Source organism: Neoarius graeffei, chromosome 13, assembly GCF_027579695.1.
Source record: "Neoarius graeffei isolate fNeoGra1 chromosome 13, fNeoGra1.pri, whole genome shotgun sequence".
Classification (NCBI taxonomy): Eukaryota; Metazoa; Chordata; class Actinopteri; order Siluriformes; family Ariidae; genus Neoarius; species Neoarius graeffei.
The window spans coordinates 29032119-29055509 of NC_083581.1; the positions used below are offsets into that span (position 1 = coordinate 29032119).

The window sequence follows — 23391 nt, forward strand, 5'->3', positions numbered from 1 at the left end:
ATGGGGCTATCTACCTCTGGCACCCTCAGAGAGAAGGATTATATGTTCTTTTGGCAGGGAAAAGCACCTGAAGAGAAGACAGAAGTCAGCTTTGCCATGAGAAACAACCTCCTAAGCTGCACCATGCCTCCATCAGAGAGGACTGAGAGGCTCCTGAAGCCCCAGTTGCAGATATCAGCCAGGTCTGCCAGTCTCATTGGTACAGTGCGATGCTCTGGGCAGTGTTCTGCTGAGAAACCTTGGCTCCTGGCATTCATGTGGATGTTACTTTGACACATACCAGCTACCTAACCATTGTTGCAGAGTACACCTCTTCTTCTACACCCCTTCATGGTAACGGTATTCCCTAATGGCAGTGGCCTCTTTCAGCAGTATAATGTGCTCTGCTGCACTGCAAAAATTGTTTAGGAATGGTTTAAGGAACATGAAAAAGAGTTCAAGGCCTCCAAATTCCCCAGATCTCAATCCATTTGAGCATCTGTGGGATGTGCTGGACAAACGAGTCCAATCCATGTATTCACCCCTTTGAACTTTTTCACATTTTGTAGTGTTATCACCTGGAACTGAAATATCATCTCATTATCTCTAGCCGCTTTATCCTGTTCTACAGGGTCGCAGGCAAGCTGGAGCCAATCCCAGCTGATTTCAGGCGAAAGGCGGGGTATACCCTGGACAAGTCACCAGGTCATCACAGGGCTGACACATAGACACAGACAACCATTCACACTCACAGTCAATTTAGAGTCACCAGTTACCCTAACCTGCATGTCTTTGGACTGTGGGGGAAACCGGAGCACCCAGAGGAAACCCACACGGACACGGGGAGAACATGTAAACTCCGCACAGAAAGGCCCTCACCGGCCACGGGGCTCGAACCTGGACCTTCTTGCTGTGAGGCGACAGCGCTAACCACTACACAGGGTGTCCGCGGAGTCTAAAAAAGTCTAAAATTACACATTTTCAATTTTAGGTCTAAAAAAGTCTAAAATGCAGAGATATTTTGCACTGTTGGTCTAAAATCTCATTTGGGTATTTTAAGACCTAGGTTACGTGTAGAATTATTCTGCACGTAGAAAATCTTCCTGGAAGTTCCTTTCAGCACCCAGATGTCACCCGGGATTGGTTGGCATCTAGGTGCTGAAAGGAACTTCCGGGAAGATTTTCTAGTTTCGGTTGTGTTGCCAGATTGGGCGGTTTTAAGTGCGTTTTGGCGGGTTTTGAACATATTTTGGGCTGGAAAACATCAGCAGTATCTGGCAACACTGCTGGCGGGAAGATTTCCTGGTTCCGGTTTACAGCGCTGACTCAGTTCGTGCAATTGCTGGTGTTGTGTAGGCTACCGTGTAAGCTCTGGCAATTTCAGCGACAAATTAAAAATGGAAGTGGACGAATTGGTTCCTAAAAGAACTAGTAAGGGGTCAGTCATCTGTCATTTTTTGGATATCCCGAGGAGGATGTGGAACAGCAAATGCCAGTTTGTAAAGTGTGCAAAAAACCCCTGTCATCACGAAAGGCAGCAGCATGACAAATATGTTCCATCACCTGAAAACTCACCCGGTACAGTATGCAGAGTCTCTTAAACTCCGAACTACTTGCCCACGAGCTAAACCCCCACCCCCACCCACACACACACACACACACACACAAGCTAAACAAATGACCATAGCGGCCTCATTCTCCAAAGCCACCCCATATGAGAAAACGAGTCAGAGATGGAGAGCTATAACGGATGCAATCACTAACTTCATTGCCAAAGACATGATCCCAGTTAGTATAGTGGAAAAACCAGGCTTCCAAAAATTACTAAACACACTCGATCCCAAACATGAGTTGCCTGGTCGCAGACATTTTACAGAGAAGGCAATACCGGAATTATACACATCTGAGAGGCAGAGCCGGAAAACATTCAGTTCAAAAGTGTGCAAAGAGAAAAATTATGTTTTGCAGATCTCTCTCTTCTCTCCCTCAATCTCTCTCTCTATTGTGAATGTTCCAGTGGTTCTCAGTAGTCAGGTTAATAGCTTGGAGATCTATTTTTTTAAATAATTTAATGAAAGAGCACTTTTCTTATTTAGGCTAAATGTCTTTCTCAGTGTTGAGCTTGCGCTTTATTGATTTGAGCTCTGAGCAGCTCTGTATTGTATTGCCCCTTTGTTGCAATTTTCAAGATTGTTTTTGCAGTTTGTGCCACATCTTTGTTGAATAAAAATAGTCTTATTTCAATTCAATTGTGATTAATCACCAACATGAACATTTAAAATGTGTTGTTGAAAACCACCTGTAAAGTTAACCAAGAATGTTATTTAATCTGCAGGGATTGTAGTGAAAACAGTAAAGAGTAGTAAAAGTTAGATTTCATGGGGTCCTTTAGAGGAGATTTAAATATATCGAGATATATATCGTGAAATGGAGAAAATGTATCGGGATATTCATTTTTTCCCATATCGCACAGCCCTATTGTCACGGTTTGTAGCAAAATGGGCAAATGCAAGTTTAACGACTGCTGGCTGGAACGCAGTGATTTCGTAGACTGGTTAAAACGTGTACCAAACAATCCGTTTGAGGCGTACTGCACATTGTGCAAAAGAACACTCAAACTCAGCACCCTGGGTGTAAAGGCACTGGAATCGCACACGAAAGCAGAGAAGCACCAGGCTGCCCATAGAGTAGAGTGGGGGGAAAAAGCCCCCCTTAAGGAAAATTCAGTTTTTCTCCAAGTTGAAATGAACCATGTGTTTAGTTTTAATCATAGTTTTTGACAACAGTGACATGAACAATAATGCCACCTAAAGTTTGCCTAAAGTTAATACTTAATTTTTTTTTTTTTAACAAAAACAAACATTGTGCCAAGGGGGCCTTTTACCCCCCCAGTGGGGTAAAAGGCCCCCTGAGGTGGGGCAATAGGCCCCCTCACTTAAAAAAAGCTGTTTGGATAGCAAAAGTGTTTACTTAAGCCTATAATGTGAAAGAAACAAGAAAATATCCCTGAATTAATGAATAGATGCATTATTTTATTATATTTCGCATTTTAATTTCAATTTTTTTATTTCAATTATTTTTAATATTAAGTTCAAATTACTTGCTTTACTCAACCAGGTAAGCGAGATGTTATTAAAAACTATGTATCTGCTATTCAGAAATGTATGAAATACAGTAATTATGATAAAAGGAAACGATGCCCCCTGGGGACCATTTACCCCGCCATTAAGGGGGCGTTTTACCCCACAGACTACACTTTTACAAAAAAGGGTCTTACTTTCAAAATGTGATTCAACTTTTTATACCTAATGTATTTTTTTAACATACTGACTTGTCTACTCATACCACATACACAGCTGTGATATCTGACAAAATAGCAGCTATCTAAATACAGTTTTACTGATATCTGAAAATTATATCACTTACCATGAAATTTGATTTCTCTCCGCTGCGTTGCTGATATGCGATCCACAGTGGATATTTGTATATCCCCGTTGTCAAGCCAGTCCATAGCAACAATAGAAATGTAACTTTGCGCCATCTGGTGGTTATTTTGGGTAAAACAGGCCGGGGGCATATTACCCCACTCTACTCTAAAAGTCTGCAACATTTACATGCCATCACTCAATTTTGTTCACCGGTGTCAGGTCCAAGCACATCTCGAGACGGTGTATCAGCTAACTCCGTGCAAACTGTAACGTTACAACACGCAAACCGTACAGAATCGAATGCCTCATCCTCAAGTGATTTGCAGGATGTCTTTGGCTCCACTGCAACTTAGTTCCTCATTAATGCAAGAATGCACCCTAGGGATGTAATGAGTTCATTGGTGAATGATAATAAATTTTGTTATTTTGAAAATAATTCAGGCTCTCCCAATTTTCTTAATTTTTTTTGTGCGGCATAAGTCTTAAATTTAACCTGTTATGGTCTTAAAAAGGTCTTAAAAAGTCTTAAATTGAACTTGTTCAAGCCTGCAGAAACCCTGCACTACATCACCATGCCACCCCCAGTATATATCTAAAAAAGAGTAAACAGTGAAGAAAACAAGTACACTGATTTTTGAAAAGATATGTCTTAATTTTTTTAAATTACCAACAAGCATTTCCAGCAAAATGATATGCTCAACCATTGAACTAAATTCTCCATCTATGATGTAATTCCAAAAATACCCCCTAGATGGGGCCAAAAATAAGGGATTTTGCTAGCTTTAAAAAAAAACAAAAAACTTGAGGCCTAGTCAGTCAGACTCCTATTAGATAAATCTGAAATTGGTTTTCTTGTGTGCCCTAATATATTAACCAACCATTTGAAAAGGCACTCATATGTTCGTATTTTAAATGTATGGTAGCTCGGAAAACAATGACATCTATTGCAGCCATCTGTCACACATAGACATATTCCTACTTCAGTTACACCCTGAATGTCACACAGAGCACCTTGAGTGTTGTCCAACAGGCCATGCCACTTCAGCTGCCTGCTGAGTGCCATAGCCGTGTAAGATTCCTTCTCTCTATTACACACACTGTCTTAGACACAAAAACAAAATCACACCCACTGCATGCTTCCTGTGCTGGGGCGGCTCTAGGACCCAGTAACACAGAGTGTCTTTTGGACAGAATGAGAGAGAGAGAGAGAGAGAAGAAAAAAAGACTAGTGAGAGAGGCAAAGTGTGAGAAGAGAACAACTTAGCAAGAGACAGGCAGAGTTGAGAACAGTGGTGGTATTTTTATTCTGACCACAGAAACCTGTTGACAAGCTTCCGTGACGACAGCCCATCTAGTGCTTCTGCACTCAGGTTCCTCAAAACTTAGGCAACTTCTCAGCTGAAGGGAGCGATGACAGACAAGGTGAGTGAATGAGAAAGAAAGAGAGAGTGAGAGAAGAATACAGCGAAGAGGGTGAGAAGTTGAAGAGCAAGACAGAGACAGAGTGTACAAGCCATTGGAGCCTTCAAAGCCATATGACATGACAGAGGGCACTGCTGGGGGACTTGCCACACCATGGAACTCCAAGCTCAGCTCCTGAGGAGCTTCCTGGACCAGTTTGCCATCAAAGAGGCCACATCGGCTCATGAAGATGGTGCCTATGCTGTTGAGTTCTTGGTGAGTTCATTTCAATGTCTGATAGTATGGCTGATTGTGAAGTGGCTTCTGCTGTGAAAGTGTAATGCAGCTAGGGCTTCCTTAAAAAGGCAGGTTGTATACAGTAGTGTCAGTGATTTGTCTTAAAACCTTGAACTTCTCAGACAATGACTGTGTTTGTCTAGAAGTCAGGACAACAATATTGTTTTAATAATCTTAACCAACAGGTCAGATCTGATTCCAGGATATAAGTGTGTGTGTGTGTGTGTGTGTGTGTGTGTAAACAGAAAGTTGTAATAGTATTGTGTCAGCCTCAAATAACTGGCCAAAAGAGAAAAATATTCAGAATTCAGTTAAACTAGCCAGCTGATGACTAACTGTGTGGATTCACACTCTTATTATACACTTCCTCTTCTGGGAGAGGGAAATGTCTCAAAAAGAGAACTTAGAAGATTATCTTCTCCTTCCACCATTACACACAAATCTATTGTGTGTTAACCAGTATACACTCTGTTCTAGATTATTCTCAGATGATCAAAGCATCCAAACATTGATATATTTTTTTTAGTTCAAAATATTTGTTGATACCAGAGCAATATGAATAACCAAATCTGATTGATCAGAAGGCGTTGATTCATTTTCTTTAACATCAGCTCCGAAAGTCTGGCTGTAATTACCCTATTTTACCATGACGTGTTTGAATACGTTAACATAGTAACGGCTATAGTATATACACGGGGACTTGTAATGTGGAAGCTTCACCTAACCTAGTCAAATAATAAACGGATTTTTAAAAATTGTTATAAACAAAAAATTTATAATCATGTATGTGGTTGTTGATAAGGCTGTCAGTAAGAAAGTGTTTATTAAACAATTATGGAAGGAGTCTCCAGTGCTTTGTCACTTTTTTTTTTTGTGCCACGATCTTCAAGATCAAGATTTTTTTCTTATTAAATTAAAAAGAGAGGCTGATGAGACAATGATTTTAGAACTGTTATAGTGTAAGTGATAACAGGAATTAAGTTGTCTTTCCTAAAATACCACTGTACTGTAGATACTGTACATTTATGGTAGACTGCAGGAAACCATTATTAGGGTAAATACATAAATGTATTTTCTTTCTTTCCTTTCTATTTGACACTGATATACACACATCCTTCTTAACCTTTTTGTTCTGCAATGGATTTGCCACTGACCAAGAACCATTTAAACCAGTAAAACTGTGCTGTTTATTACAAAATACCAACATACAGACAGAGGACAAATGAAAGGAAATACTGGTGATTCTTTTATGATGTGGGGGTATTTTTGTTGCATGGCTTGGGTCTGCTTGTTCCCTCAGAAGTTCTTTTGACTGATCACCTTTACCTCATTCAGATGGGTGTAGTCTATTCCAGGAAGACCTCTCCCTCATCCACAGGGCTTGAGGCCTCACTGAATGGTTTAATAAGAATGAAAAAACTATATACATTATATGCTACAACCACCAACTGAGGGAATATTTTTTTGGAAGAAGGGGTTCATCCCTGGGCAGCACAGTGGTGCCTCACAGCAAGAAGGTTCTGGGTTCAAACATTGTGGCTATTTGGGGCCTTTCTGTGTGGAGTTTGCATGTTCTCTCCGTGCCTGCATGGGTTTCCTCCAGGTGCTCTGGTTTCCTCCCACAGTTGAAAGACATGCAGAGTAGGTTGACTGGCTACTCTAAATTGACCATGGATGTGTTAGACCTGCAATAGATGGGTGATCTGCCCAGAGTGTACCCTGCCTCTCACACGAACTCAGCTGGAAATGCCTCCATCTCTCTCCATGCCTCCATGATGGGTGGGTGGGTGGGTAAATAGCCCTATTTGACAACCATGTTATGTCAAGAACCACTCAACTAAGTAAACAGAAATGACAGTTCATCATTACTTTAAGACATGAAGGTCAGTCAGTCCAAAAAATTGCAAGAACTTTGAATGTATCTTCAAATGCACTTGTAAAAACCATGAAGTTCACCTGGACTTGGACTTTTTATGCCATTTTTTATGGTAATAATTCTTCCACTATCTTTGATTATTCTTCCCTTCCATGAGCACTAGTGGTCTGAGGTATACGGGTAGCACTCCTGTTACTTCTCAGTTGTAAATAAATAAAGGCTTATGAAATCAACAAATATGGCTATAAAATAAATTATGAAATACACGAGACTAAATACATAAACAATATATGTGTAAATGAGTAATACAAGCAAACAAACAAATAAATAAATACGTTTTTATTTCAAAATGATGTTTTTCAGGGGACCACTTTTATTTATTCCAGGGGACTTCTATTTCCTAATGCCACATTTATTACCTAGCTCTAATTATTTCCACCTGTTATATTCAAATTCAAATTTATTTGTCACCTCCACAATCATACAGAGTACGACATGCAATGAAATGCTTATTGCAGTGCTCCATAGATCGTGAAGACAGTTTATAAAAAAGTAGTAAAAGTAGTAAAAAAGAAAGGGAGTAAAATAAAATGTAATAAATAGAATAAAAAATAATAACAATGTGATGATTAAGTGCTTTGCAGAATATACACAATATACAGAATATGTAAATGTATTATGTATAATATGTATATTCAAATGAACCTGTGAGATAACTTCACCCCATTCATATGAATATAACCCAGTGAAATAAAAAGAGCTATGAAATAAATGCGGCAGTAAGAAATAAAAGTTTTCTGAAATAAATAAATGACGTTCTTTAAAAATATCATTTTGAAAGAAAAGCCTATTTGTTTGTTTGTTTGTTTAACTATATTCACCCGTTATACTTACATTTACATTTGTTTTTATATTTTTATATTTGTTTCATTTATTTCAAGATTTATTACATAGCCATTTATTATTTATTCATTTATTTTTTATAGGCATATTTATTTATTGTTTGTTTGTTTGTTTGTTTGTTTGTTTGTTTGTTTGTTTGTTATTTGCGAAAATCGGAGATGTATGTTGATCTGTCCGTTTGTTTGTTGGTGCTCTATCGTCATCATTTCTTGACCAATCTTCACCAAACTGCACAGGACAACTCAGTAGGGTCACACATAGTTTTTGGTGGGCCAAGGTCAAAGGTCAAGGTCACCAAAGTCAAATCTTGTAAAAACACCTAATCGGCCATAACTTCCATTTCTTTGTGAATTTTGCAAGTATCATACTCTTCACGACTTTTTGTTTGTTTGTTTGTTTGTTTGTTTGTTTGTTTGTTTGTTTGTTTGATTCATTCTATAAACAGCACTGATGTTTTCCAAGAAGAAATAACCATAATTATACACTTCTGTCTCTTTTCAGGAAGCATCCTAGACCTGAATTAGTGGTGGCTAGTGTGGTCAATGACTTGCTGCTTGTTTCATTTATCTTTCTATTTTAGTGTTGTTGGACCTGAATTCAGCATTTGCACTATTAACCATATTTTAATGGACATAAAAGTTTTGTCTGTTTAGATAATATCTGATTATCTTTTATCAGTTTGTTAGTATAAATGGAGATTCTTCAGAGCCTATATGAGTGCAATAAGATGCCTTTATGCATAGCCCTTTAAAGATGTATATTGGAGTCCACTAATAACAATTCCCTTTATTAAATTATTTTCAAATTAATAATATTTTTAACTACGAATTATATTATCAGCAACAAATTAAGCAAATTTTTGGACATTGCTAAAGTTATTGTTATATAATTATCTACCACATCATTTTGGTGTTGAAGTTAAATAATGAATATGATCTCAAAGTGCAGACTTTTAGCTTTAATACATTCAAATTGGTTTAATGATGTAAGAATTACAGCACTTTTTATATGTGCATGTCCCACCCCCCACCCTACCCACTTTTTTAAGGAACCAAATGTAATTGGTTATTTGGCTGCATAGTTGTTACATTGCCAGATGTGTGTTATTCATTATTTCACTAACACCAGTAAGCAGATAAAAGATCTAGAGTTGATTTAAAGTAAATCATTTGGAATAGGTTGTTGTTAACTCTCAACATGAAGTCCAAAGACTGTCACTGCAAGTGAACATCATTAAGGTTGAAAATTCAAAACAACTGATCAGAGAGACAGCAAAAACATTTGGTGTGCCAAATCAACAATTTGGTATGTTCTTAAAAAGAAAGAACACACTAGTGAGCTCAAGAACACCAAAAGGTCCAGAATACCCCAGAAACTAACTGTGGTGGATGGGGGGAAAAAAACCTTTTCACAGCAGTTGGCCAGATAAAGAACACCCTCCAGGAGGTAGGCATATCTGTGTCAAGGCCAGCAATCATTACATTACATGGCGTTTAGCAGACGCTCTTATCCAGAGCGACGTACAACGAGTGCAAAAGTCAATCAAGAGAAGACTTCACCAAAGTAACTACAGAGGATTTACCACTAGATGTAAATGACTGGTAATGACTGGCCATAACTGTATGGCTGCTAATGGAATTGGTTCCCTTATATTTATTGATATGACTGTTGACAAAAGCAGCAGGATGAATTCTGAAGTGTATAGGGCTATATTATCTACTCAGATTCAGCCAGGGGCGATTTCTCAGAGGCAACAAGGGAAGCCGAGCTTCCCCTAAAATTCTCTCCCCAAACTGCGGCGTCTACGACATTGAATTCTCATTAAAACAATAACTTGCATAACATAATATATGCCCAAGATTGTATTTATGTTCATAACTATCCTGTAGCTTATTTGAGTGATGTCTGATGAACTTGCAGTTTGCTACGAGAATCACCTTTGCTGCCAGGCTGTAACCTTTCTTATTTCAATGGGCTCTATGGACTGGCAGCAGCGTTGCCAGATTGGGCGGTTTTAAGTGCATTTTGGCGGGTTTTGAATATATTTTGGGATGGAAAACGTCAGCAGTATCTGGCAACACTGACTGGCAGCCGGGTATCCGTTACAGTCTACGAGACGGCTCTGAACAGCCAATTTCGGCTAGTTGTTATTGGTTAAAATCAACAAAATCGTCACTTCCAGGGAAGCCGGGCTTCTCTGGGACTAAACGAGACAGTGGGAGGGACAAGAAGCCGGGCTGATAAAGGATTATTGGAGGTAGTGTTTGAAAGACATGAGGAGGGCAGTACTTCGGCGAGGAACACAGAAGTATGATCAGTCAGTCCCTAGCGGATGTCGAGAAAGTGTAGTCGTGTGCCAAAGTGCTGTCTGAATTTCTTTTCATATAAACGGTTCTTCTCATTGATGTCTCTGTACATTACTCTGTAAATAAATGTAAATATTACTCATTGTGCTCTGTTAACTTTCATCCATTCTATCAGTTTGATCATTCGTGAATTCACTCGTTTATTTCATTTGTAGTTCAATCTGGTTGTAGGCTAGCTTGAGCCTTATTGGGATCTGCAGTGCTAGCTGCTAACAGAAATTGGTGAAGTCTCTGGAAAGCACAACCAGCTAGTATGACAGGGTCACAGACCATTTTCTGGAAAAGGAGCGGAGGGCAGAATTTGTGTATAAATAGTGTTCATGTTCATGAATCTGAAGTGTGTATATTGTTCAGTAATGTTAAGAGAATGGTGGGCTCTGTGTTATAGGTTATACCTGGGTATAATATTCAAGGTTCTGTGTGTTGCATAGCCTACCTGGTTATGAATTTCCAGACTGTGTTGCAGAAGATGTTCAAGGATGTGTTGCACAGCTGGGTGTTGTGTTAAAGACTCTGTGTTGCATATCAGGGTATGATGTTCAAGGCTCTTCGTTGAATAGCCAGTGATTTTTGGATGTTTGATATTTTTGATTAAGGATATGAGGCACTAGCCTGGCAAGCCAGACTATAACATGAAATGTACAAGCAAAAATACTTTCTGCCACTAGGTAGGGTTGTCTAGTTCACTATGCTAATGGGGCACAGTTTTCTATGCTTTGATATCCGGCCTACAGGTTTTACGATGAATGCGTAAAATGGGCTTCCCCTGTTTTAAAAACCAGCAGCCGCCACTGGATTCAGCCAAATGCTTCAAAACCCACTGGACAGTCCTTCATGGTGCAGATGGAACCAAAGCATAGTTTGAAAGCAACCCAGGGCTTTTTTTTTTTTTTTAAGTCAAAGAAGTGGAGCATTCTCAAATTGCAAAGTCAGTCACCTAACTTTAATCCAATTGAGCATGTATTTCATATGCTGAGGGCAAAACTGAAGGCAAAACACCACAACTCCAAGCAGGAACTGATGACAGCTGCAGTAGAGGCCTGGCAGAACATCACCAGGGAAGAAACTCAGTGACTGGTGATGTCTGAGTTCCAGACTTCAGTTAGAAAGGATTTGCAATCAAATATTAAAAATGAAAATGTAGTTTTTGATTGTTAGCTCCTCAAATTACTTTAGGTCCCTTAAAAGAATTGGGGGTGGCACATATAAAAAGTGATGTAATTTCTACACCGTTCACTCAATGTGGAATTAAATTGCTTTAAATTAAAGCTGAAATACTGCATTTTGAGGTGATCATTATTTAATGTTAACTCCAATAAACTGTAGTAGGCAGCTAAAAGAACTTTGTCGATGTCCAAATATTTATGGATCTGGCTGTATTTACATGAATTCCAGAATGTCCCAGTCCCTGTGTACACTTGAGCTGGTATGTACAATTTTATGGAACACCTAACTAAACCTGACCTCTTGTACCTTTCTTTCTTTTACATTTTTCAAAATTTCAGAAGTTTCCATTTATTTTCAGCTTTAAATGAAACAAAAAAAAAATGAAAATCCTAGGTCTCGGTCCTCACTTTAATCTGTAAATATAATGTTAGCTATCACTTCTACTATGACTATCATTAATTACATCAGCTGTCCTACATACAGTTGTGGAGCTTCATAAAATCTAAATCAACTGGTAAGAGAACCAGTTGAAGACATTTGGAGATATTTGAAGACATTTGGAGAACTTTGTGTTCTGCATCTAGACAGCCTTGATTATGTTTTAATCTGAGAAATTTTGTCAATTACTCAATATGTTACTGTAACCATTTCAAAACAAATGAGACTCCTTTATACTGACATGCTAATGAAGAAAATAGACCTCTAGGACAAAATTTAGGCTGTTTACGACTTTTGCACAGCACTATTCATGTTAACAGACATTCTGCCCATACATGAAAGAGTGCACTCAGCCCACTTTCACCTCATCTCAACAATGCTCCTAAACATCTGCCATGCTTCTGTCACTTTTCTGAAACTAAAATCACAAATTACTTCCTGTTAAATAAAAACTGCTTTGTTGGCAGTAGTGGGTGGCACGGTGGTGTAGTGGTTAGCGCTGTTGCCTCACAGCAAGAAGGTCCGGGTTCGAGCTCCGTGGCCGGTGAGGGCCTTTCTGTGCGGAGTTTGCATGTTCTCCCCGTGTCCGCGTGGGTTTCCTCCGGGTGCTCCGGTTTCCCCCACAGTCCAAAGACATGCAGGTTAGGTTAACTGGTGACTCTAAATTGACTGTAGGTGTGAATGTGAGTGTGAATGGTTGTCTGTGTCTATGTGTCAGCCCTGTGATGACCTGGCGACTTGTCCAGGGTGTACCCCGCCTTTCGCCCGTAGTCAGCTGGGATAGGCTCCAGCTTGCCTGCGACCCTGTAGAACAGGATAAAGCGGCTAGAGATAATGAGATGAGAATGAGAATGTTGGCAGTAGTGGTTCTGTGCTAGTGCCTATTTAGTTTGGGTTATTCTCTGGTTAATCTGTAAGTCACTTTGGGTAAATACACTCCCTGGCAAAAAAAAAAAAAATGCCATTTGGATTTAAATAAGCAAATAACTAAGAGCCTTTGATTAGATAATTACTGCAGTAATTAATGTGTTTCAGCAGGCATCAATTCTTTTAACCCAAACTGATGCAGTGAGTAGCTTCTCATTTCTTAACCAGCCATGCTGGAAGATGTATCCTGTGCTCATGGAAAAGATGTTACTGTGTTTCAGAAGGGTCAAATTATTGGCCTGCATCAAGCAAAGAAAACAATTAAGGAGATTACTGAAATGACTGGAATTGGGTTAAGAACTGTCCAGTGCATTATTAAAACCTGGAAGGATAGTGGAGAACCATCAACTTTGTGGAAAAAAATGTATCGTAGAACTCACAGCTATGTTTAATAGTGAAATTAAGATAATTTTCATGTTCACAGTGTAATAGGGACTCACAGAATTAATACTAAACAGCTGTGTGGCCATAAGAAAACCACTTGTTAGTGAGACTAATCAGGAGAGAAGGCTTCAGTTTTCTAGGGAGCTTAAAGATTGAACTCTGGAGCAGTGGAAAGAGGTCATGTGGTCTGATGAGTCCAGATTTACCGTATTCCTGAGTGATGGGTGTGTCAGGGTAAGAAGGGAAGCACGTGAAGCGATGCATCCATCATGCCTAGTGGCCACTGTACAAGCCTCTGGAGGCAGTGTTATGATCTGGGGTTGCTTCAGTTGGTCAGGTCGAGGCTCAGCAACATTATGGGGCAATAAAATGAAGTTGGCTGATGAGCTGAATGTACTGAATGACCAGGTTATCACACCAATGGATTTTTCTTCCCTGATGGCACGGGAATAAAATTAGGGCTCAGACTGTGAAAGAGTGGTTCAGGGAACATGAGGAATCATTTTCACACATTAATTGGCCACCACAGAGTTCCGACCTAAACCTCATTGAGAATCTTTGGGATGTGCTGGAGAAGACTTTATGCAGTGGTTCGACTTGACTCTCCCATCCTCAACACAAGATCTCAGTGAAAAATTAATGAAACTCTGGACTGAAATAAATATTGTGACATTGCATAAGTTTATCAAAACAACGCCACAGCGAAAGCATGCTGTAATCAAAGCTAAAGGTGATCCAATCAAATATTCAAGTGCGCAACTTTTTTTTTTTTGGCAGGGCAGGTAAATACAGACATTCTGACTCCAATGAGTCAAATGAGTAGATCCATCTAGTGTGAACTAAGAGGATGTCCTTTGGCCTGGATCTCTGTCTGGCTCGCTGTCTGGATCAAATATTACAAATGGGTTAAAAGCAGTAATCATTTTTAATTCACTTTCATTCCCAAGGTGCTACTTCCAGCATTTTTCATTATTTCTACAATTATATGATGTATTAGAGCATCCTAAACACATTCTCGGACTACTAGCAAAGCATTATTTATGTCATCCAACAAAAAAGAATTATGGGATTGTCTTTGGCTGAGGAGTACACTTGTTACCTTGCTTTCAAGTCTGGCTAAAACTAGGCATTTCAGTAGGCCTAGTTGGCAGGACCTTCTGATTGGGACAGTAGGGAAAATGTTTCTTGAGAGTATGCAAATGCTGCCCAAAATGCTGTCTACATAGAACACTGGCTTCTGATTTAAATGCAGTGATGTGCTGCAAAAAGGAATTTACTTCCCTTAACCATGACATAACAATTCTGCCAAACTGGATCTTACTAAACCTGTTTTAAGAAAACGCCAAGTTATTCTGCAATGAGAACATGCAGATCTATAACCATTGCTGCCTTTGACATAGAAAAAAATAAAACTTTTTAAACTCAGGTCTGAGTCTCTAATTAAGAACATATTTTTGAACCAGAAGAACTTTAGCATGCAGTCATTTTGTAAATGTTTAATGGTGGGTGCTTAGCCGGTAAATGAGCTTTGTATTGCTGGTAAAGACACACTTGGGGTGTATTCTCTAGCGCACTGCTTTAGAAGTGAGCTGTGGTTGGAAAATTATCTAATTGTGATGGCCTTTCTCTTGTGGGACAAACAAACTAAGGGGAAACAGTTGCACTTAGACATGCAAAGCACACACAGTCTCACATACATGACTTTCAAACCTCAGATGTGAAACACTGGCAGTGCAGATTGTGAAACAGATATTTAAAGGTGGAAGAAAACTATGAAAATAACATTTAATATTTAGTTTTTCAGAAAATTGGTTCTTACCACTTCACAGATGAGTGATTTCTTGTTGCTCTCTTATTAAGCACATTTACATCATGCATCTGACAAACTCTTCTTTTTCCTCCAAAGCAATTTACAGCAGCAGCATATAATTTACACAAAGAGTTTTGTACGGGGAAGGGGAGGGGTAGTTAAGGGTGCTAAGCTAAGTAAAACATAACTAAGTTAAGTAAAACAACTAAGCTCAGTAAACCATGTGCATTGTTAAACAAAACATAACTAAATAAAACATGCATATTCAGCAAACATAACTAAGATAAGTAAAACGTGCATACTGTTAAGCAACACAAAGCTAACATGACTATCCTAAGTCAGCGTAAATAAGTTATACATAACATAACTAATAAAGGTAAGTAAAACATGCATATTAACTAAGCTACATAAAACATACGCAAGCGAAACAAAACACGCATATTGATTTTGATTAATATAACTCAGCAAGGGAAAAACATAACTAAGTTAAGTAAAGCATAACTAAGTTGAGTAAAACACCACTCAGTAAAAAAATAACTAAGATATGTAACCATTAGTAATTTAATTAATATATAATTAAGCTAATAAAATATAACTAAACTAAGTAAAACATGTATGTTGCTTTTTTAATCAGTGTAACTAACCTGAGTAAAATATAACTAAGCTTGTAAAACAAGTAAGCTGCATAAAACATAGCTAAACTTCATAAAACATAACTAAGCTAAGAAAAACCAATTAAGCTAACAAAACCATGGAAGTTATTTTTGAGCAATGTAACTAAGCTAAGTAAAACATAGCTAACTAAAGCTTTATTTTACAAAGTAAAACATTAAAACATAACTAAGCTCAGTAACTTGTATCTAACAAACCATAACTAATCTAAATAAAACCTTAGCAAAATAAACCATAACTAGGCATCATAAAAGATAACTAAGTGATAACCAAGTGAAACTTTACTAAGCTAAGTAAAACATTACTGTTAGGTAAATCATAAGAAAGTTAAGTAAAACTTTACTTAGCAATGTAACACATAAAAGCTATGCAAAACATAACTAAGCTACATGAAACATAACTAAGTGAAGTAAAACATGACTAAGTTAGGTAAAACATGGCTAAGCTATGTAAAAGATAATTAAGCTACAAAGAATATAACTACCTAAAACTTGACTAAGCTATGTAAAACAACCAAGTAAAACATTACTATGCTGCATAAAACATAACCAAGTGATGTTACTGATAGCTAAGCTAGTTATGTAAAACATAACTAAGATAAGTTAACCATGTATGTTAGTTTTGGTCAGTGTAACTGAGCTAGTTGAAACATTTCTTCTTCTTCTTCTTCTTCTTCTTCTTCTTCTTCTTCTTCTTCTTCCAGCACTACTGCTAGGTCGGGGTCCCTGTGGACCCTACTTGCTGTGAGGCGACAGTGCTAACCACTACACCACCATGCCACCCCTATGTAAAACAACTAAGGCTACGTTCACACTGCAGGCTGAAGTGACTCAAATCCGATCTTTTCGCCCATATGTGACCTGTATCCGATCTTTTATTGACAATATGAATGACACAGATCTGATTTTTTCAAATCCGACCCAGGCCATTTGGATATGTGGTCCTAATTCCGATTCCTATCCGCTCTTTTCATATGCGACTTCAGTCTGAACCGCCAGGTCGCATTCATCCGACTTACACGTCATCAACAAGCCACAAACGTCACTATTCTGCGCTGAAGTAGGCGGCGGGTCTCTCAAAAAAAGTTACAACAACATGGCGCATAATCACGGGCGCAGATAGAGGGGGGGATGGGTGGGATTCGTCCCACCCAGATTTAAATTCACTTCATTCGGTCCCCCCCACTTATAGGGAGGAAAAAACGTCTATGCTGTCTTTCTTTGCATAAGGCAAACCTCACGGAAAAATCAAAAGACTAATTACCATTCGGTTTATTGAGGTGCACAGCAGTACATACATAGTTGCAACAACTCACATAAAACAAAACAAAGACTGATATTCGGTTGGTTGAGCTGTGCAGACTGCACAGGTTGCGAGCTCGAGCTTGGTTGCTATGGTAACCCACAACAAGTTTGACAGGCATATCGGGGTTGGGGTTGGTTTGCTGGCAGCTTTGTCCCCCCCAGTTTTTTGTCCCCCCCAGTTCAAAAAACGTATCTGCGCCCCTGCGCATGACATCAATGCGAGGGACGCTTCGGGCTGTGAAGGTTCTGAATCTTCTCAATGGAAGGACGCAGAGGTTAGGGAGCTGATTTCCATTTGGGGGATGCAGCTATTCAAGCTAGATTGGATGGGTCATACCGCAACCGGGCGGTTTTACTTCCGTAAACACTGGCCATGCTCACTGCGTGTGACGTCGTCGTATCCTGCAATGCGCATGCGGAACACTTTTAGGTTGCTTTTCGTTCATACTGAGGATCACATACAAGTCGCATATATTTGTTAATGTGAACGACCTCACAAAAAAATCGGATTTCACAAAAAATCGGAATTGAGCATTAAGCCTTGCAGTGTGAACGTAGCGTAAGTAAAATATTTAAAGTTAAATAAAACATGTACATTGTTTTTATTTTTCCTCAATCAGAAATTGAAAAGGCAGTCCACCAAATACCGCACAGAGAAGACCTTCTCCACCAAGGCAGCTGAGAGGCAGGAGAATGTGAAGAAGAACAGATATAAGGACATTGTTCCATGTGAGTAAAACACTATCTTTTGCTACTATTACAGATGTAGATGCTCAGTTTGAATCACTGTTTCTGATTGTGAGTTCATAACCACTATCTACACTCCTGACCATGCTGAAGAGAGTTCAGTGACTGTGTTTCCCCACAGTTGACCACAGCAGAGTGAAGCTCTCACTGAACATTTCCAAAAATGACACGGACTACATCAATGCCAATTTCATCCGGGTATGTGAGCTGTATTTCTCTTGCTTTTCATGTGCTCTTTTTGAATTTTAAGTGCCACCAACAACCAACACCACATTTTGCTTACTGAATGTGGCATATTTCTAAGGTAAACAGTTGCCATTTGTGCATGTCATTGAAAATCATGTTTAGATATGGACAAAAGCCATGTCTTCGAACTTACATAAAAACAAAAATAATTGATACTAGAGCAACATATCAAAGATTTCTGTAAATTTGATTTGTAAAAATGGCTATTGTTATGTACTGTACACATACAATTGAATTGAACTGATTTGAGTTTAACTGAAGAGTCTTTCACACCATGACCAGGGAGATGAACTAAAAATGTAGAAAGGTCAGTTTTAGTTTCATACTTTGCGTTATAAAGACAAATGAGTAGGTGAAATGTAATGCAGAATAAGACTCAATATCCCATTATCTGTATCAGGTATGAATCATTTATCTGCTTTGCATCTTTTTCAAACTTATCATAGGGAATTTGGGGGCCATTGGAGTATATTGCCACTCAAGGCCCACTGACAAACACAGTCGTGGACTTCTGGAGGATGCTTTGGGAATACAATGTGCAGGTGAGCACTTAACTGTTTTAAATGTGCATGGTGATACTATTTTGAATGAATGAATGAATGAATGAATGGTCTATTTTGGTTACAATCTACAGTACAAAACTTAAATTTTGTGCACTCAGCTGATAAAGAATTATTATACATGCTTGCACTAAACATTTTCTCACAAAAAAAAATTAACAAACTCTGTAACCGAAAAAGGAATAGGCTGAAGCCAAGGCTTATTTTTGCCTATCCTGTACAATCCATAAAATAACCCAGAATATCAGTAATACAAGAAAAAAAACATAAAAATTACTCTAAATTATTCTTCTTAATCATTTCACGTCAATCATTTTACATTGTAATCCTTAATTATTTTACCTTTCAATGTTTTTTAAAAACTCAACAGCAATCTACACAATTTCAAATCATCACTAAGTCCATTCCACAATATAACTCCCAAAAATGAAACACATCTATATTTAACATTAGTTCTCACATTACCTCTTTCAGACACCCAACCCTCTTAAATTATAATTTTTTTCTCTTAATTTAAAAAAAATTTTGAATACAGGTGGGAAGACTTTTATTCTTTACTCGAAATAGTATTTCTAATGTTTTTAAGTATACAATATCTAAAAATTTTAAGGTACAGTACTCTATAAATAGTTTATTAGTGGTTTCATGATAGGAAGCTTTATTTATTATTCTGATAACTCTTTTCTGGAGTTTAATTATAGGGTCTATATATGTTCTATACTGTATGTATTTCCCCGGGGTGGCACGGTGGTGTAGTGGTTAGCACTGTCGCCTCACAACAAGAAGGTCCGGGTTCGAGCCCCGTGGCTGGCGAGGGCCTTTCTGTGCGGAGTTTGCATGTTCTCCCCGTGTCCGCGTGGGTTTCCTCCGGGTGCTCCGGTTTCCCCCACAGTCCAAAGACATGCAGGTTAGGTTAACTGGTGACTCTAAATTGACCGTAGGTGTGAATGTGAGTGTGAATGGTTGTCTGTGTCTATGTGTCAGCCCTGTGATGGCCTGACGACTTGTCCAGGGTGTACCCCGCCTTTCGCCCGTAGTCAGCTGGGATAGGCTCCAGCTTGCCTGCGACCCTGTAGAACAGGATAAAGCGGCTAGAGATAATGAGATGAGATGTATTTCCCCAAACCTCAACACAATATGACATATATGGCATTATAAGTGAGAAATACAATATACGCAGACATTTCTTGTTCAAAAAATGGCTTGTTTTGTAAATAATACCAATAGTTTTAGATAATTTCTGTTTTATATATTCTATATGTGGCTTCCAACTGAATTTATGATCTAAAATTACTCCCAAGCATTTAGTTTCATATACTCTTTCAATTTCGACTCCATTTAGGATTAATTGAATTTCACAATTTGCCCTAACCCCACCAAACACCATAAATTTTGTTTTATTTTCATTTAATGAAATTTTATTGATGAAATGAAAATTCATTGATATCAAACCATTCTTTTAACCTGATCAAGTCCTTTTCTACTGTTGTCAACAATTCTTTAATATCTGGTCCTAAACAAAATAAATTTGTATCATCCGCAAATGTAATACATTTCAATTTATTAAATACTGTACAAATATCATTCAAATAAAGTATAAATAACTTAGGTCCCAATACTGAACCTTGTGGAACACCACAAGTTACTTTTCTAAGATGTGACACAGTATTATTAATTTTTACATACTGAAACCTATTATTTAAATAACTTCCTATCCAATTTAGTGTAACACCTCATATGCCATAATGTTCCAATTTCTGCAAAAGTAAGGAATGATTAATTGCGTCAAACGATTTACGTAAATCAACAAAAACACCTACAGCGTATTGTTTCTTATCTATAGCTGTAACTATATTTTCTACAAATTCCATCACTGCTAAGGATGTTGCTCGGTTGCTCCTAAACCCATACTGATGGTCACTCAGTAGCTCATATTTCTTCATAAAATCATCCAGTCTATTTACAAACAATTTTTTGAGTATTTTTGAAAACTGAGGTAGCAAAGACACAGGTCTGTAATTTGATACAATATGTTTATCACCATTTTTATAGATTGGGACCACCTTAGCCATTTTCATCATATCAGGAAAAATACCTGTTTGAAAGGATTTATTACATATATAAGTAAATGGTTTGAGGACACAGTCCATTACTTCCTTTATAAGTGACAATTTTACATCATCGGTGCCATTTAAAACCTGAGAACTAATTCTCTCTCTCTTTTCTCCTCAGGTCATTGTGATGGCTTGCAGGGAATTTGAAATGGGAAGGGTAAGCTTGCTGTAACATACTCTTTTAAAATTTACCTACATTATTTATTAAATACTAAATTAATCTTTTTTTTCTTTAATGTAACACACTTGTAAATATCTATGGTTGTACACAAATGGTAAACATCTATTAAGTCTGAATATGAGTACTGTTTTTTAGAAAAAGTGTGAGCGCTACTGGCCTGAAACTATGGTGAATGTGTTTGAAAGTGGACCTTTTACGATATACTGTGTAAGTGTAACTTCCTGTCTCAGTCACACCACATTTCCTGTCCTAACGTTATGAAAAGCAGTAAAACTCACAGCTCTTATGTTGTCGATACAGCTGTCTACTTTGAAGTTCCTCAAAAACCCAGAGATGAAACTCTGGTTGTAATGATTTTGAAGCCAGTTCCTAAAATTAAACTAAAACTAAAAGTCATAATAACAGCACAGAGGAACCGCTTTGTGTCTATCGTTCAGCAGTCATAAAGGAGTCCTGTCATGTTTAGTACTTTGCACTTGCAGTGAATAGATAATGAATCTGAAGTTCTGCTAAAAGATAAAGAACAGGGAACTTCTACATTTTGTCTACTAGGAAGTGCAGCTGCAGGCTTAAATGTACCATGCAGAGTATAGTGTTCGGAGGTCAAAACTTTAAGAATTGCTAAAATTTTCTGTTCAATCTTGTGCAGGAATCGGAAGAGAACAAGGGAGACTATTTGATAAGGATCCTGAAGGTGACTTTTAATAATGTGAGTCATCATAAAGATGCATCATATCAAAAAACATGCTCAGACACAGGGTTTTTTTTTTCCTTCAGTTTTTTGCATTCAGTGCTCGAGAGAGCATAATGAGCATAAACATTTGCAACAATATTTCCCCCCCAGTCGTCTCGCACACTGAAGCAGCTGCATTATATGAACTGGCCTGATCACGGTGTACCAGACTCCATCCCCCCCATTCTGGAGATGCTGCAGGATATGCGTATGTTCCAGGAGCAGGACGATGCGCCCATCTGTATCCACTGCAGGTAAACTGTCACTGAGTGTCAGCGAAAAGTAGAATTAAAAATAAAAAACACATCCTCTTTGAGGTTACCCTTTCAAGAAGCAGACCCTGAGTTTGCCCTTTTATGGTTGTGCGTTGTAGTTACACAGGAAATGCATGCAGGTTGTTGGCCAATTAAACACACAGATCTGTCAGTAGACCTAGAGTTTGCAGTGGGTGCAGAAGAAGCTTAAGTCTAACTCGGGATGCATTGCTTTGATACTTATACAACAATCAACAGAATAGTGCAATATGTTTGCCTTGTGTTGTTGAGGTGTAGGTTCTTTAATATAAAGCCAGACATGTTGACATGGCATCTGCTGTGTGATCTTTGTCTTATAAAGCTGTTCGAGTGAACTGAAAGAAAGATGTTTCTTGCATAATTCTCAGTCCTAGTTTCTGGTTAGCATGAAAACCTATGTGAGTATCACTGACAATTTATTTTAAGAGTAACTACATTGGGTGCATGCACAAGCCTCATCGTCTTCTCTTCACTCAACTCTGTTCATGTTAATGTGAGAGGAGGTTGGTTATTAATGTTAAGTGTTAGATCAGATTGATTAAGAATGATTTGTGTGAAGTGATGTGAGGGAACTATAGTTAAGGGCGGAAGGATATGTAGAGGGGAGATGGCTCTATAAAAGGGGGCGTTCAGGAGATTGAGTTCAATAAAGTGGAGTAATGAAGTATTCCTGATTCTCCGTTCTTTCTTTTCTTGCCCACAAGCCCGTTTAAGTTTACCTACTAGACCAGCTTTATCTAGTGTTACACTGGTGGCAGTGGTTGTGGAAGTTTTCTTTTGGAGATACACCGGAGAACTATCTTTTTGTGGTTGTTGTTTTTTTTTTTAAGTTAGCAGAAGCTTTGTTTAGCTAGCATTAGCGAGTTTGGCTACCTGACGCCTAGTGGATTAGCTATCTCCGGAGTGGACTTCTGCTTACTGCGGTAAATATGGATAGTAATTATGGAATGAATTACCTTTTCATTCTGGCACAAACCGGGTGTTGCCACTATACTCAAGAGGAAATTTACCTCACGTTTTTATGGGAGATGGAAAAGAGGACTTTTCAAAATGGTGTAGGTATTTTGAAGTGACCGTGGAAGCAAATCCCAACCTCGAGGAGGACAGTTTGGCTAAGCTCCTACCCACTTGCTTGGGTGGTGCTGCTTTCAGTTATTGGGATAGCTTGGCGGATGAAACGAAATTGGACTACAAAATAGTGAAAGACAAACTCAAGTCTGTTTTTGGGCAGACTGTTTTTTTTTGTCGGCATTTCAAAGTTATGTGAACACTCGCACTCGCCTCCCGGGTGAAGCCCTCCCTGTGTTTGCCGCCTTGTAGAGGAAGCTTTTCCTACATATGAACAGAATGCCAAGGAGGGAGAAAAGTTCCGACGCTTCATTACCGGGATTGAGCCGTATTTGCAGTTGCGCTGTCACGAGCAAGGCGTAAAGACACTGGAATCTGCTCTTCAATTTGCCCTGCAGATTGAGACAGCTCATCATGCTAGTACTGTAAGATGGTTTCTAACTAGGTTGACCAGATTTCCTGAGTCTAAAACCGGGACACTTTGCACGTGACCGTGA

General features: G+C 38.5%; 1 protein-coding gene across 4 annotated transcripts in view; it reads left to right on the plus strand.

The window, feature by feature from the left end:
- The first annotated feature begins 4583 nt into the window (after positions 1–4583).
- The window catches only part of ptpn22 (protein tyrosine phosphatase non-receptor type 22), a 61610-nt gene continuing 42802 nt past the window's right edge, over positions 4584–23391 (plus strand). For all 4 annotated transcript variants that reach the window (XM_060937466.1, XM_060937467.1, XM_060937469.1 and 1 more), the window contains exons 1-8: positions 4584–5084; positions 17573–17681; positions 17821–17897; positions 18392–18487; positions 20738–20776; positions 20936–21007; positions 21450–21509; positions 21645–21787. In XM_060937466.1, the coding sequence (XP_060793449.1) occupies positions 4983–5084; positions 17573–17681; positions 17821–17897; positions 18392–18487; positions 20738–20776; positions 20936–21007; positions 21450–21509; positions 21645–21787 (698 nt within the window). In that variant the 5' untranslated portion in view covers positions 4584–4982. The remainder of the gene's footprint in view (positions 5085–17572; positions 17682–17820; positions 17898–18391; positions 18488–20737; positions 20777–20935; positions 21008–21449; positions 21510–21644; positions 21788–23391) is intronic.